The sequence below is a fragment of the Aquarana catesbeiana genome, linkage group LG11 (assembly GCF_042186555.1).
Source record: "Aquarana catesbeiana isolate 2022-GZ linkage group LG11, ASM4218655v1, whole genome shotgun sequence".
In the NCBI taxonomy this organism is placed as follows: domain Eukaryota; kingdom Metazoa; phylum Chordata; class Amphibia; order Anura; family Ranidae; genus Aquarana; species Aquarana catesbeiana.
Window position 1 is genome coordinate 111,232,755 of NC_133334.1, and position 13,649 is coordinate 111,246,403.

The 13,649-nt window shown below is 45.2% G+C and overlaps 1 protein-coding gene across 2 annotated transcripts in view; it reads left to right on the forward strand.

Annotated features, from left to right (window-relative positions):
• Positions 1–12,335: 12,335 nt before the first annotated feature.
• CDC42BPG (CDC42 binding protein kinase gamma) overlaps positions 12,336–13,649 on the forward strand; it is a 268,963-nt gene continuing 267,649 nt past the window's right edge. For both annotated transcript variants that reach the window (XM_073604887.1, XM_073604888.1), the window contains exon 1: positions 12,336–13,441. In XM_073604887.1, the coding sequence (XP_073460988.1) occupies positions 13,264–13,441 (178 nt within the window). In that variant the 5' untranslated portion in view covers positions 12,336–13,263. The remainder of the gene's footprint in view (positions 13,442–13,649) is intronic.

Consider the following 13,649-nt stretch of genomic DNA (forward strand, 5'->3'; position numbering starts at 1 on the left):
CTATTAATGCTCAGCCTCATGCAAATAGTAAATGTGTTAAGCAGGAAATGCCTGTGTCACCAAACCTCTTTCATGTTCCCTTTGCTCTCATGTCTCTGCGACAATTTTGTAGCCAACACAAATGGAGTTTTTTTTTTTTAAACACACTCCCGCTTTGGAGGACGCCAACGCCGCGCTAAGCCTCGCCCCCATCTCACATTGCACCCCCCCTCCTTTCTCTTTCAAAAAGAGTTTTCCCGCACAAGCACGAGCCTCTGATCCGACGAGATCGGTTTGTGAGTGCGGGAGGGATGGCGTGGAGAAGACCTGGAAGCCTCCCCGTGTAGGGGTGGTGAAAGAAAACGGCATTGCCAATAGTTTTCAGTTCTCCCTTATACTCAGCCTCATGAAGAGGGGAAGAGTTAAGCCCAGGTGGGGGTGTCTGGAGGAAGCAAAAACCCCCCAAACTTACCGGAGGTCTGCCTGCTGACTGGAGAAAAAGAGTCTGCTGCTTCTGTGACACAGCGTGATCTCTGAGCAAAGCATGAGAAGGTACGTGCTCCATTTAGCCCCCGGTGGTGACACTTAGGCATAACAACATTTACTTTAAAGGAGACAATTCATAAGAACATTTTAAAAATTTCTTAGAAAAACTCCACTTACCTTTCCTGCCGCAGGGTTTTCTGTGGTAAACCAACAGACCCAATCTTCACCCTTCACGGTGGGTTCCGTTAAACCTTCAGGAGCTGGGGATCCTCGAGGAAACCCACAATCCTGGACCTGCAATAGCACCACTGGCAGTAAACTTTATGGCCTCAATACCAAAAAGTACTGGATTCTGAGGTCCAGCTCTCAAAAGAGAAGCATTCACAGGCAAAAACCTTGTTTCTTCGGACACAAGGCCCGGGTACCATTCAATTCGGCCAGAAAGACACCTTGAATGAATCCGTCAGCATAGCTAGCCCCAGCAAGGATTGCTCCAGAAGAGCTCAGCACAGCACATCTTTACTCCGTGACCAACACCTAGACACTGGCGAAAAAACTGAGGTACTCCCAGTAGTGGGAGGGGTTATATAGGGAGTGCACTTTTTGTCTTAGGGCGTGCCAGTGTCCATCATCTGAAGGTGGTCTATAACCCACATAGTACTATGTCTCTGTGTCCCCTGATGTATGAAAAGAAAGGTCATTTTTCTCCTTCATTGATGTACGCTGATGAGGCTACACTGATGGGCACTGATAGGCACTGATTGGCTGCATTGATTCTGCACTGATTTGTGGCACTGGCAGGCGATACTGGTGGGCACATATGTGGCGGCTTCGCCTCTTCTTCTTCGGGACCGATGTCCCTTCAACAGAAGACGGTGGTCGTCTTTTTTTTCTCCTCACGCTGTCAGCGTGAGAAGAAAAAAAAAATGATTACCGATCTTCTGTTTACATCATGTGATCAGCTGCCATTAGCTGACAGCTGATCACGTGGTAAGGGGTCGGGATTGACCCCTTACTCCGATCTGTGATCACCCGAGTCTCATTGACTTGGGTGATCACAGCGCGCGCCGCGTGCGCCCTTCAGGGGGGCGTGGCCAGCGTGCAAAGGGGATGACGTCTATTGAAGGCCTCCCGGCAAAGCAGATCCGCGCTGTAGCCGTCATTCGGCTATAGTGCGGATCTGAAGGGGTTAACAAAGTGGAAAGTAAACAAACAGAAGAGAAATCCAAATCAAATAATTTGGTGGGACCACCCTTTGCCTTCAAAACAGCATCAATTCTTCTAGGTAAACTTGCACACAGTTTTAGAAGGAACTGGGCAGGTAGGTTGTTCCAAACATCTTGGAGAACTAATGACAGATCTTCTGTGGATGTAGGCTGCCTCAAATCCTTCTGTCTCTTTATGTAATCCCAGACAGACTCAATGATGTTGAGATCAGGGCTCTGTTGGAGCCAAACCATCACTTCCATGACTCCTTGTTCTTCTTTACGATGACAATACTGTAGTTCTTAATGACATTGGCTGTATGTTTGGGGTCATTTTCCTGTGGCAGAATAGATTTGGGGCCAATCACACGCCTCCCTGATGGTATTGAATAATGGATAAGTATCTGCTTGTATTTTCTCAGCATTGAGGTCCCCATTGATCCTGACGAAATCTCCAACTCCATTTGCAGACATGCAGCCCCAAAACTTGCAAGGAACCACCATCATGCTTCACTATTGGTCACTGTAGCCTGCAGACACCTATTATTGTAAGACTTCTCCAGCCCTTCGCCAGCCAAATATTTCAAACTTTGACACATCAGTCCAGAGCACCTGCTGCCATTTTTCTCTACCCAAGTTTCTATGTTTTTGTGCATAGTTGAGTCAGTTAGCCTTGTTTTCATGCCCTAGGCATTAAAACATAGAAACTGGGGTGCAGAAAAGCCTGAAGATAACAGGCCTCCTATATTGCATTTCAGCCTTGTGCACAGGGATTTCTCCAGATTCTCTGAAACTTTTGTTTATATTACGTACTGTAGATGATGATATATTTAAAGTCTTTGCAATTTTATGTTGAAGAACATTCTGAAACTGTTCAAAATTTTTTAGACACTGCTTTTCACAGATTGGTGAACCTCTGCCCATTTTTACTTCTGAGACACTTTGCCTCTCTAAGATGCTCTTTTTATACCCAATCACGTTACTGACCTATTGCCAATTAACCTAATTAGTTACAAATGTTCTTCCAGCTCTTCCTTGTCAGTACTACTTAATTTGCCAGCTTTTTGTTGCCCTGTCCCAACTTTTTTGAGACATATTGCTTTGGCTATTTGATATCTCTGTGTGCAAGGGACAAGGCTGAAATGCAATACTGGATGCCCGTGATCTTCGGGCCCTCAGATGGCACTCTAATAAAAGCAGGCATGATTCTGTGACATCACTGGCTCAGGAATACTTCCAAAAACCACTGTCTGTAAACACAGTTTGCCGTGCCATCCAAAAATACAAGGTAAAGCTCTATCATGCAAAGAAGAAGCCATACCTGAACATGATCCAGAAACGCCAACATCTTCTCATGGCCAAAGCTCCTTTAAAATGGTCTGTTGCAAAGTGGAAACCTGTTCTGTGGTCAGACAAATCAAAATTTGACATTCTTTTTGACAACAATGGGCGCAGCGTCTTCCAGACTAAAGAGGAGAGAGACCTTCTGGCTTGTTATCAGAGCTCAGTTCAAAAGCCTGCATTTCTGATGGTTGGAGGGTGCATTAGTGTGTATGGAATGGGCAGCTTGTACATCTGGAAAGGCACCATTAATCCTGAAAGATATATCCAGGTATTAGAACATCATATGCTCAGGCAAGAATGGGACAACATTACTCTCCCAAAACTCCAGTAACTGGTCTCCTCAGTTCCCAGACATTTACAGTATCTCACAAAAGTGAGTACACCCCACACATTTTTGTAAATATTATTATTATATATTTTCATGTGACAACAGTGAAGAAATGACACTTTGCTACAATGTAAATGTAGCAATAACTCACGGTGGAGTTGCTGGTTTAAGCGGGTCTGTTACGTTCACTTTGCTTCCCTCTGTTTCACCGGCACCGGGTCTAGGGGTTCCGTTAAGTTTACTGCTGGACGACACACGCACCAACACTGGAGTACGTTTTCAATGCTTTATTAAACAGTCAAACTTTAGGAAGTAGCAGGAAAGAGGTGGAAAAGGAAACCTTCAGGAGAAACTCAAATATCGTCTTCTAATATCTTAGCGACAAATGTCCCGGTAGATTTCAGATAATTAGGTGGAATGCGCTCCCCTTGTGGGACACACTCTTTGCTTGTCTGGATAGGCCTCTCTCACCGGTCTAGCAGCCAGTACGCAGCACGAATCTAAAGTCTCTGCCACAGACTTACTTGGGGGGGTAAATCTGCACGATCCTCTGCCACAGGATGTATCAGATCTTCTGCAGTGAACAGTCAGTCACAGTGCCTGAACCTTTAAGCCGAACCGGCGACACTATGCTGTATGGTTACTTCTTTTGGATACGTCCCGCAACCGAGTCACCAGGCCCCTCTATAGACCAGCACGCTGCGTGATCTCTCCAAGACGGGTCCTCCCCTGGGATCTCCTCAGCTGTCCAGCTTCGTCACACAGGACCGACAGCTCAGGACCATTCCTCGGCCGCGGTGGTAGGCTCCAGACAAGCCTCTGGACCCACCCCTGTGCCACAGCATCGTGGGCCTCCCGATCAGAGGACCACGAGGTAGCTCCTTAACGCATACCTGTCAGCCAGGAGGGCCAGCAGGTGGCTGTAAAACGACCCTAAAACATGGCGTCTGTCCCATAAATACCCCCTTCCTAGAATGCAACTCGGAGGACCACCTCCACGAGCTTGTCTCCGAGACAGAGGAGCATCTATACACTTCGACACGTTGCCCTTCCAACACTAATGGTAACAGCGACACCCACTGGTCAGCATGGAAGCACACACAACGTCAGCCAAGCTGGAACAGAGGTGCACTTTTAACCTTCCTAACACACAATTTACTAAATGTACCTAATCTGCGGTAGATTGTAAATCTACCAGCGCTACATAAAGTATTGAGTGTACAGCTTGTATAACAGTGTAAATTGCTGTCCCCTCAAAATAACTCAGCACACAGCCATTCATTTCTAAATCGCTGGCAACAAAAGTGAGTACACCCCTAAGTGGAAATGTCCAAATTGGGCCCAAAGTGTCAATATTTTGTGTGGTTACCATTATTTTCCAGCATTGCCTTAGGCATGGAGTTCACCAGAGCTTCACAGGTTGCCACTGGAGTCCTCTTCCACTCCTCCATGACAACATCACGGAGATGGTGGATGTTTGAGACCTTACACTCCTCGACCTTCCATATGAGGATGCTCCACAGATGCTCGATAGGGTTTAGGTATGGAGACATGCTTGGCCAGTCCATCACCTTTACCCTCAGCTTTTTTAGCAAGGCAGTGGTCGTCTTGGAGGTGTGTTTGAGGTCGTTATCATGTTGGAATATTACCCTGCAGCCCAGTCTCCGAAGGGAGGGGTTCAGGCTTTGCTTTAGTATGTCACAGTACATGTTGGCATTCATGGTTCCCTCAATGAACTGTAGCTCCCTAGTGCCGGCAGCACTCATGCAGCCACAAAGCATGACACTCCCACCACCATGCTTGACTGTAGGCAAGACACACTTGTCTTTGTACTCCTCACCTGGTTGCCGCCACACACACTTGACACTATCTGAACCAAATACGTTTATCTTGGTTTCATTAGACCACAGGACATGGTTCCAGTAATCCATGTGCTTAGTCTGCTTGTCTTCAGCAAACTGTTTGAGGGCTTTCTTGTGCATCATCTTTATAAGAGGCTTCCTTCTGGGACGACAGCCATGCAGATCAATTTGATGCAGTATAGTGTGCGGTGTATGGTCTGAGCACTGACAGGCTCACCCCCCACCTCTTCAACCTCTGCAGCAATGCTGGCAGCACTCATACATCTATTTCCCAAAGACAACCTCTGGATATGATGCTGAGCACGTGCACTCAACTTTTTTGGTTGACCATGGCGAGGCCTGTTCTGAGTGGAACCTGTCCTGTTAAACTGCTGTATGGTTTTGGCCGCCGTGCTGCAGCTCAGTTTCAGGGTCTTGGCAAACTTCCTATAGCCTAGGCCATCGTTATGTAGAGCAACAATTCTTTTTTTCAGATCCTCAGAGAGTTCTTTGCCATGAGGTGCCATGTTAAACTTCCAGTGACCAGTATGAGAGAGTGAGAGCGATAACACCAAATTTAACACACCTGCTCCCCATTCACACCTGAGACCTTGTAACACTAACGAGTCACATGACACTGGAAGGGAAAATGGTTAATTGGGCCCAATTTGGACATTTTCACTTGGGGGTGTACTCACTTTTGTTGCCAGCAGTTTAGACATTAACGGCTGTGTTGAGTTATTTTGAGGGGACAGCAAATTTACACTGTTATACAAGCTGTACACTCACTACTTTACATTGTAGCAAAGTGTAATTTCTTCAGTGTTGTCACATGAAAAGATATAATAAAATATTTACAAAAATGTGAGGGGTGTACTCACTTTTGTGATATACTGTACATTAGTGTTAAAATTAAAATTTTTAAATTTTGTAAATATGGCCCTGTCCCAACTTTTTGGGAATTTGGGTTGTACTTCACCAGCTTTTTGTTGCCCTGTCTCAACTTTTTTGAGACTTGCTGCTGCCATCAATTTGAAAATTACTTTACTTTTTTTCTGAAAATGGTACTTTATTTTTTTCTAAGAATGTTCTCAGTTTTAACATTTGATATCTTTTCTACTTTCTACTCTGAATAAAATATGGGTTTATGAGATTTGCAGATCTTTGTAGATTTTACACAGCATCCCAACTTTTTTGAAATTTGAATGTACACATTCATTCCATCATCCTTGCTTTTATGTATGGTGTAGAGTATTTTCTTATAGACATCTATGGTAATCCTCTACACACAGATGCCAGAAAAGAAAGTGGTAAAAACAAAAAACAAAACTATAGGACTTTTGCAAAAGACTAGGGGTCTGGGATTTGAAGGCCACAGTCTTCTTCTCCTGATTTCCTAAGGGATGACAGGACCGATCAGATTGATTCTGATTGGTCAAAGCGGTCACTTGAATGCTCTGATCCATCCTACTCTAAGCATACAGCTGCTCACGGCCCATGGCTGTACACATGCTACAGCCACGATACTGTGTTTTGCAGCAGTGGAAAATTGTAAACAGCATGATGCTTTTGGCGGGCGGCACCGCCGCCTAACGTGACTAATGCAGTTTATTGGAGCCATCCTGCAACCTCCCCACAATCATGTGCAATGCATGTGATTGTGGCACATAAGTGCAGCATTTAAAGGGTTAAATCAGGTGGAGAGGAGACAACATATCGCCTCCTCACCACCTATCCCTCACTTTTGTCTGCTGCGCTTGTGAATGAGCCTTACGTGTTTTATCAAAAAAGATTACATCCCATTTCTCCAGGATTTATCCTTAAGCCCTCACACTGGCATTAGCTTGAACAGCATCTGTGTAGCCAAAACATACAGAAAACTCCCAAAGCAGAGGGAATCCGATGAACAGTCCGGGATGATCGGTGCGACGGAGGACAATTATAGGAACCGATCTCCCTGTATGGCTCTCCAAGAAGCAGCTGTAAGCCAGCATCTCCTTTTCTCCCTCCTGCGGCTTTCAGCTGCTTCTTGGAGAGCCATAGAGGGAGATCGGTTCTTTTAATTGCCCCCTGATGCACTGATCACCCCGGACTGTCCATCGGATTCTCCCTGCTCCCCCTTAATCCCCTGCAGTGCTTCCGGCTTCCCTCCTCTCCTCTCCCGCCAGCTGCTGCAGGGGATGCTTTCAGGAAGGAGAGTGGGGATAGGGGCCAGTAAGTATGTAATTAACTGGCCCTTCCTTGTCTGAACAAACACAGGTACCGATTGCTGTGTTTACTATGCTTCAGTTTGTGAATGAACAGGAGCCTCTGTCTGCAGTACAGCTGAGGCTACAGAGAAAGGGACTGGGGAATGTGTTTCCTCTGTCCCTTTCTCTGTCTCAAAAGTGAGACTTCAGGGGTCTGTTTAGACCCCTGATATTTTACCAAAGCCCCCCCAACTGACTCAACTGACACCACCCACTGCCCCCTCCCTCAAAGCATTGTAAAAAATGTAAACAAAAAAAAATGCAACATATAATTAAAAAATTATTAAAAATACAAGTTATTAAAAAAATGAAGGGCCAGGGTGTCTTGCGCATACAGTGTAAACAAGTGGTTTGTGTGTGAGGTTGGAACCGCTCGTTATTCTATGGGGATGGGGACGCGGTGGTTGAATTAACACAGCCACAGGTCCTATTTTGACATGTGTGCAGGTGCGGGCAAGTGGCCCCGAATGCACACTGTCTGTGTTTGGGACCATACATGTGCTTCCACACGCCTGTCAAGTTAGGACTTGCAGCTGTGTTCATACAGCTGCTGCCTCCCCATAGCTTAACATGGGCTGTCTGCACACAGCTCCAGCCACATAAAGAAAAAAAAAAGAAAAATCTGATTCATACTGTACAGGCCACAGCGCCCATGTGAATGAGCCCCAAGATCTCATTCACACACAGTAATTACACACAGCTGTAATTACTTCAATACAGTTTTATCTTTTAGATTTAGTGCCGGTTCACATCTACTTGGCTTCAAAGTTGCACGACTTTGACAGCCGACATCCTGCGTGACTTCATTATCAGAAATCAATGCAAGTCGCGATGAAGTTGCCCCAAAGTAGTGCAGGAACCTTTTTCTGAGTCGCACCAATTAGAATGGTTTTATTGCAGTTAATGGGGTGCAATGTGTAATGTGACTGAACTCTCAAGTCGCATGCCAAGCCGTGGCAGTGTGAACCGAGCCTTAGCAGGAATTTTGTAAGTTATGTTGTGTTTGCGTAAACTAATGATTTTAGTGTATATTTTTGTGAAAAGGAAATGATGACAAAGGAAATAGTCAGAAAACTCACAGAAAAAATAAAAGCAGCTAAACGCGATATGAGTTTAAAAAACACACGTAAAAATGCAGATGAACACGTGAGTGGTTTTACACCCCCAGTCCGCCAACCTCAAGAAGGGCATGCAGCTGCTCTGAGCTGTACATGTCGTGGGCACAGCGCTTTATAGCTGTGGCAAAATATAAACCAAGTGTCCCATTGGGTGGGCAGTACCACCATTGAACACAACCCAATTAGTGGTAGTAAAAATCTTCTTTTTGACTTGTACCTACAGGCTTAGGTGTAGGTACAGTGAATATCTCCTAAACTTGCACTGTTTAGGAGCTATTCACACTGCATGCAGCCGATGACGTCACCGGTGCATGTGCGCTAAAGGGACTTCAGAGCCTCGTTCTGCGGCTGTGACACCTGCATGCATGGGCGGGAGTGACTTCCTCGCGGCTCGGCCAATCAGACGGCCAGAGCACTAGAACACGGAAGGAAGACTGGGTGAAGATGGAAGCCCTGTCAGCGTGCCGCTAGAGGGATTCGTTCTAAGGTAAGTATCTCATAATGTGCTAGTATGCCATGCATACTAGCACATTATGATTTGCTAGTATGCATTGCATTTTTTTCCTTCCTAAAGCCAAAATAATTTATTTTTATTTTTTTTATTTAGCTTTTAAAGCTAAATGAGAGATCTGGGGTCTTTTTGACCCCAGATCTCTCAATAAAGAGGACCTAAAATGCTTATCTTTATTACAAGGGGTGTTTACAGTCCTTGTAATAGGAATAAAAGTGATCAATAAAAAATAAAATGAAAAGGACAGAGTAAAAATAAAAAGTACAATAAATAAAAAAAAAATTTAAAAAATGAAAGCGCCCCATCCCTCTGAGCTCATGCGCAGAAGCGAACACATATGTTACTGGTGTTCAAACCACACATGTGAGGTATCGCAACGATTGTTAGAGTGAGAGCAATAATTCTATCACAATACCTCCTCTGTAGCTCTAAACAGGAAACCTGTAAAAAAATGTAAAGCATCGCCTATGGAGATTTTTTTTTTTGTAATACCTTTATTTTTCATAGAAAGTGCATTTTACAGACAAAGTAAATAACAGAGATATATAATAAAATCAGATTGCAGAAAGGGTCACGCAATGTGATCAACATATCAACTGCCCCGGCAATACACAGTATGGGCGGCACGAAGGAATATCACGGTGAAGAAAATGTTGTCAGTGCATAGAGCTGGGAAGGCATCCAACCAACTACATGAGAGACCCAAAACATATATTCGTAGAAGCAAAACTATGCAACAAAATAAAACTCTTACAGTATATCGGGAGGTAGGGCTCCCGATCCTATGGAGATTTTTAAGTACGGCAGTTTGTCGCTATTCCACAAGCGTGCGCAATTTTAACCACTTGCCTACAGGGCACTTTCTCCCCTTCCTGCCCAGGCCATTTTTCAGCTTTCAGCGCTGTTGCAGTTTGAATGACAATTGCGCAGTCATGCTACACTGTAACTATGTGAAATTTTTATCATTTTCCTCACACAAATAGAGCTTTCTTTTGGTGGTATTTAATCACTGCTGGGATTTTTATTTTTTACAAAAAAAAAAAAGACCGAAAATTTTGAAAAAAAAAAGTTTCTTAGTTTCTGTCAGTAAATTTTGTAAATAAGTAATTTTTCTCCTTCACTGATGTATACTGATGAAGCGGCACTGATAGGCTGCACTGATGAGGTGGCACTTATGGGCACTAATGAGGCGGCACTTTTGGACACTGATTAGGTGGCACTAATATTCTGCACTTATGGGCACTGATAGGTGGCACTGATATGTGGCACTGATGAGGACTGATAGGCAGCACTGGTGGACACTGATAGGAAGCACTGGTGGGCACTGATAGGTGGCAGTGACGGGCACTTATAGCCGGTACTGGTGGGCACTAATGGCACTGATGGATATTGATGGGAGGCACTGATGTGCATTGATGGGCAGCACTGATAGGCGGCACTGAAAGCCAGCACTGACTGACATCACTAATAGGCACTGATTGCTGGCTCTGGTGGGCACTGATTGTTGGCACTGGTGGGCACTGATTGCTGGCATTGATGGGCACTGATTATTGGCACTTCTGGCGCTCTATTGTAATCAGGGCACTGTCCCCCGCGAGGAGATGCCACTGATCGGCGCTCCTTGTCACACACTTTGTCGGTGTGAGGCGAGGAGCGCTAATTACGGCACTTCCTTGTTTACATGTGGCCGGCTGTGATTGGACACAGTCGATCACATGGTTAAAGAGCTGCATCAGCCGCACCGTCCCTCTGTCATTTAACGGTGGGCTGGCGTAAAGTGGTTGAAGCATGACATGTTAGGTATCTATTTACTCGGCGTAACATCATCTTTCACATTATACAAAAAAATTGGGTTTACTTTACTGTTTTGTGTTTTTTAAAGAAGTCCTGCCTGAGCTTGTTTGGCTGGGCTTCTCCTATGGGTCACAGGAGTGCGATTCGTTTTGCACTCCTGTGACCCGTTTTCAGCAGAGAGCGGTCTGAAGTTCGCTCTCTGCTGACATCAACGGAATCAGTCCAAGCACCGTGTCATCCAAACAATAAAGTCTGGATCCGCCAGATGCCTGGACTGATGCTTGTCTCAGACTTTCAGCGAGCTGCTCCCCGCCCCTCCACAGCTCAGCGCTCCAATGAGCGTGAAGGAGCAGAGGGGAGAGCTACTGATTGACAGGCAGCAGCTCTCCTCTCTGGGATCTGTGAGAACCGAGCCATCGGTGATGTTTGATGGCTCAGTTCTCAATGTAGAGACGCAGAGGGGACAGATGCAGCATCCACCTAGGTAAGTATAAAATGGGAAAAAAATATATATTTTTTAAATTGTGTTTGAAAGACCGCTGTGACATAAAATATTGCAATGACTGCCATTTTATTCTGTAGGGTCTCTGCAAATATATAAATGTTTTGGGGTTCTAAGTAATTTTTAGCAAAAAATACAGATTTTTACTTGTAAACAACAAATGTCCGAAAAAGGCTTATGCTGGCCATACACTATATGAAAAATCGGCCGAAATTCGGTCATTTGGCCAGTTTGTTCGTTTGTAGGCCAGTTAATGGGCACAAAATCGATAATCGTTGGGATGTTTTTGAGCGGAAAAAACAAAGAACATGTTTGGAAATTTTCGAACAATAAATTGAAAGTTTAATGTGTTTCCCGTCTGAACTGTTTGCACTAGGTATATGTAAAAAAACTAACAAAAAATTGATTCATTTATGTCCACTGAACGATTTATCGGTCATTACATGATGGCACTATCGTTTGCTCTCACGGCCGAATGTCCATTTTTCGGAAATGGGTTCGGCCGATTATTCGTATACTAGTGTATGGCCAGCATAAGTCCTAAAGTGGTCACTGGTAAAATATTTATTTCTAGATGTCATGTAATCTTGCAGCAAGCATACAACTTATAGTACAACACACCTGTCCAGCTAAAATATAATATAATGTAATAGGCTAATAAATAGACGGCTCGTAGTCTTCTTCACTTGTACAGGATGACAAGTCGCAGCAGGTTTGGAAGGCTGGGAACTTCTAAAGAATGACAAGCTGGCAGACTCCACAACCTGCCGGATCATGTCATTGGAGGACATTGCCCCCTCTGTACAATACAAGCCCGTGCTGTCACACTGAGCTACAACACCAGCCATTATCTCCTGCCACGTGACTTTGTTTTGCTGAGATTAGTCACTTTTCACTAGCTGTGCGAGACGTCAATCAAAGCTGGGGGCGTCCCCAGGTGTGCACGGGGAGGCGTGGGAATGCCCCTTGTAGCCGCGCCCTCTCCGGTGTTTGGGCGTGATCTGTACAGGTGAGGGAAGAAGGGAGCTGATTGCGGCCACTTCAGGAAGAGCTCACCGTGTGCCGAGAAGGATACCAGCTCCTTTATTCCCAGGGCAGGCCATGCAGCTCCTTTATTTCTGGTGTAGGCACAGGTAGTCCATTCGGCTCCTTCATTTCTAGTGTGGGCACAGGTAGACAGGTAACATTGAGCTCAGGTAGTCAGTGGCACAGCACAGGGGTGTGGGTGTATTAGTGAACACACACCTGAGGAGTCATCACACAGGTGAGTGAGTGTTGCTGTGGTTGGCTGAGCCTATGTGTGTTCTTGCTGAAGGCTTGCCATTCTCTGCAATGAAAGGTGTAAGCCATTGACAAGCATGGAACTATGTCCCTGTGATTGTGTGTCCAATAAGAGTGGTGCTGTTGTGTGTCAGTCTTGCAGTCTACGTTCACAATGGGCTGTGTGAATGCGTGTGTGCGTGACGGCTGGGGAAAGTGTGGCTGCGTGTGCGGGTGATTGTATGGATGACTGTGGATGCACGGTCTGTATGATCATCTCAAAAGTGAGCTTAGACATCCAGGTGTGTGATATGAATGAGTGACTAGGCTCCTCACCACGTCCAAAGTTAGCCGTAAGCTGTGAGAAGCTTGGAAAAAGCCAAACGCACCCTATTACCCCCCCCCCCCCCCAATGTCACTGTGCTGCTTATTTTTTAATAAGTATTTATATAATTTAAGAAGACACTTTTACTGCGGCCTAGAATTTTTGGGAGACATCAAGCTTTCATTCTACAGTCCCGTTTTCAAGACTTTGTTCTTTACGGAAATTTGGATAAACTGTGTATATGCGCCATAGTGGGCTCTTTTGATCCGGCGTGAAAGAGTGGGACTTTGTCAGCACCTTGGTGCGGGAAGAATCATCAAGATGTCTGTGGAGAGAAGGCTGAAGGATTTGGAGGACCTGGTCCTCACAGGCCCCCATGGTACTGGATGCAATTCCTTAAGTGTGGAAACCCTTTTAGACATCCTTGTCTGCTTGTGTCAAGAATGCAATGTAGCAGCTTTCCGTCGGGACAAGAACGTGACAGAATTCCTGGCCTGGGGTAAGAACATGCAAATCCTGTTTCATTATTCATTGTGTGATATTTTTGGTGTTTGAGCGTACTATGTGGCTAAAGTCAGAAATGTGGGTGAGTTTGATGTCATCCAGAGACCTTTGGTTGCGAACAGGGGTCTCCAGACTTTCAGAACAAAGGGCCAGTTTACTGTCCTTCAGATTTTGAGGGGGCCAGACTGTGGCCAACAATGCCC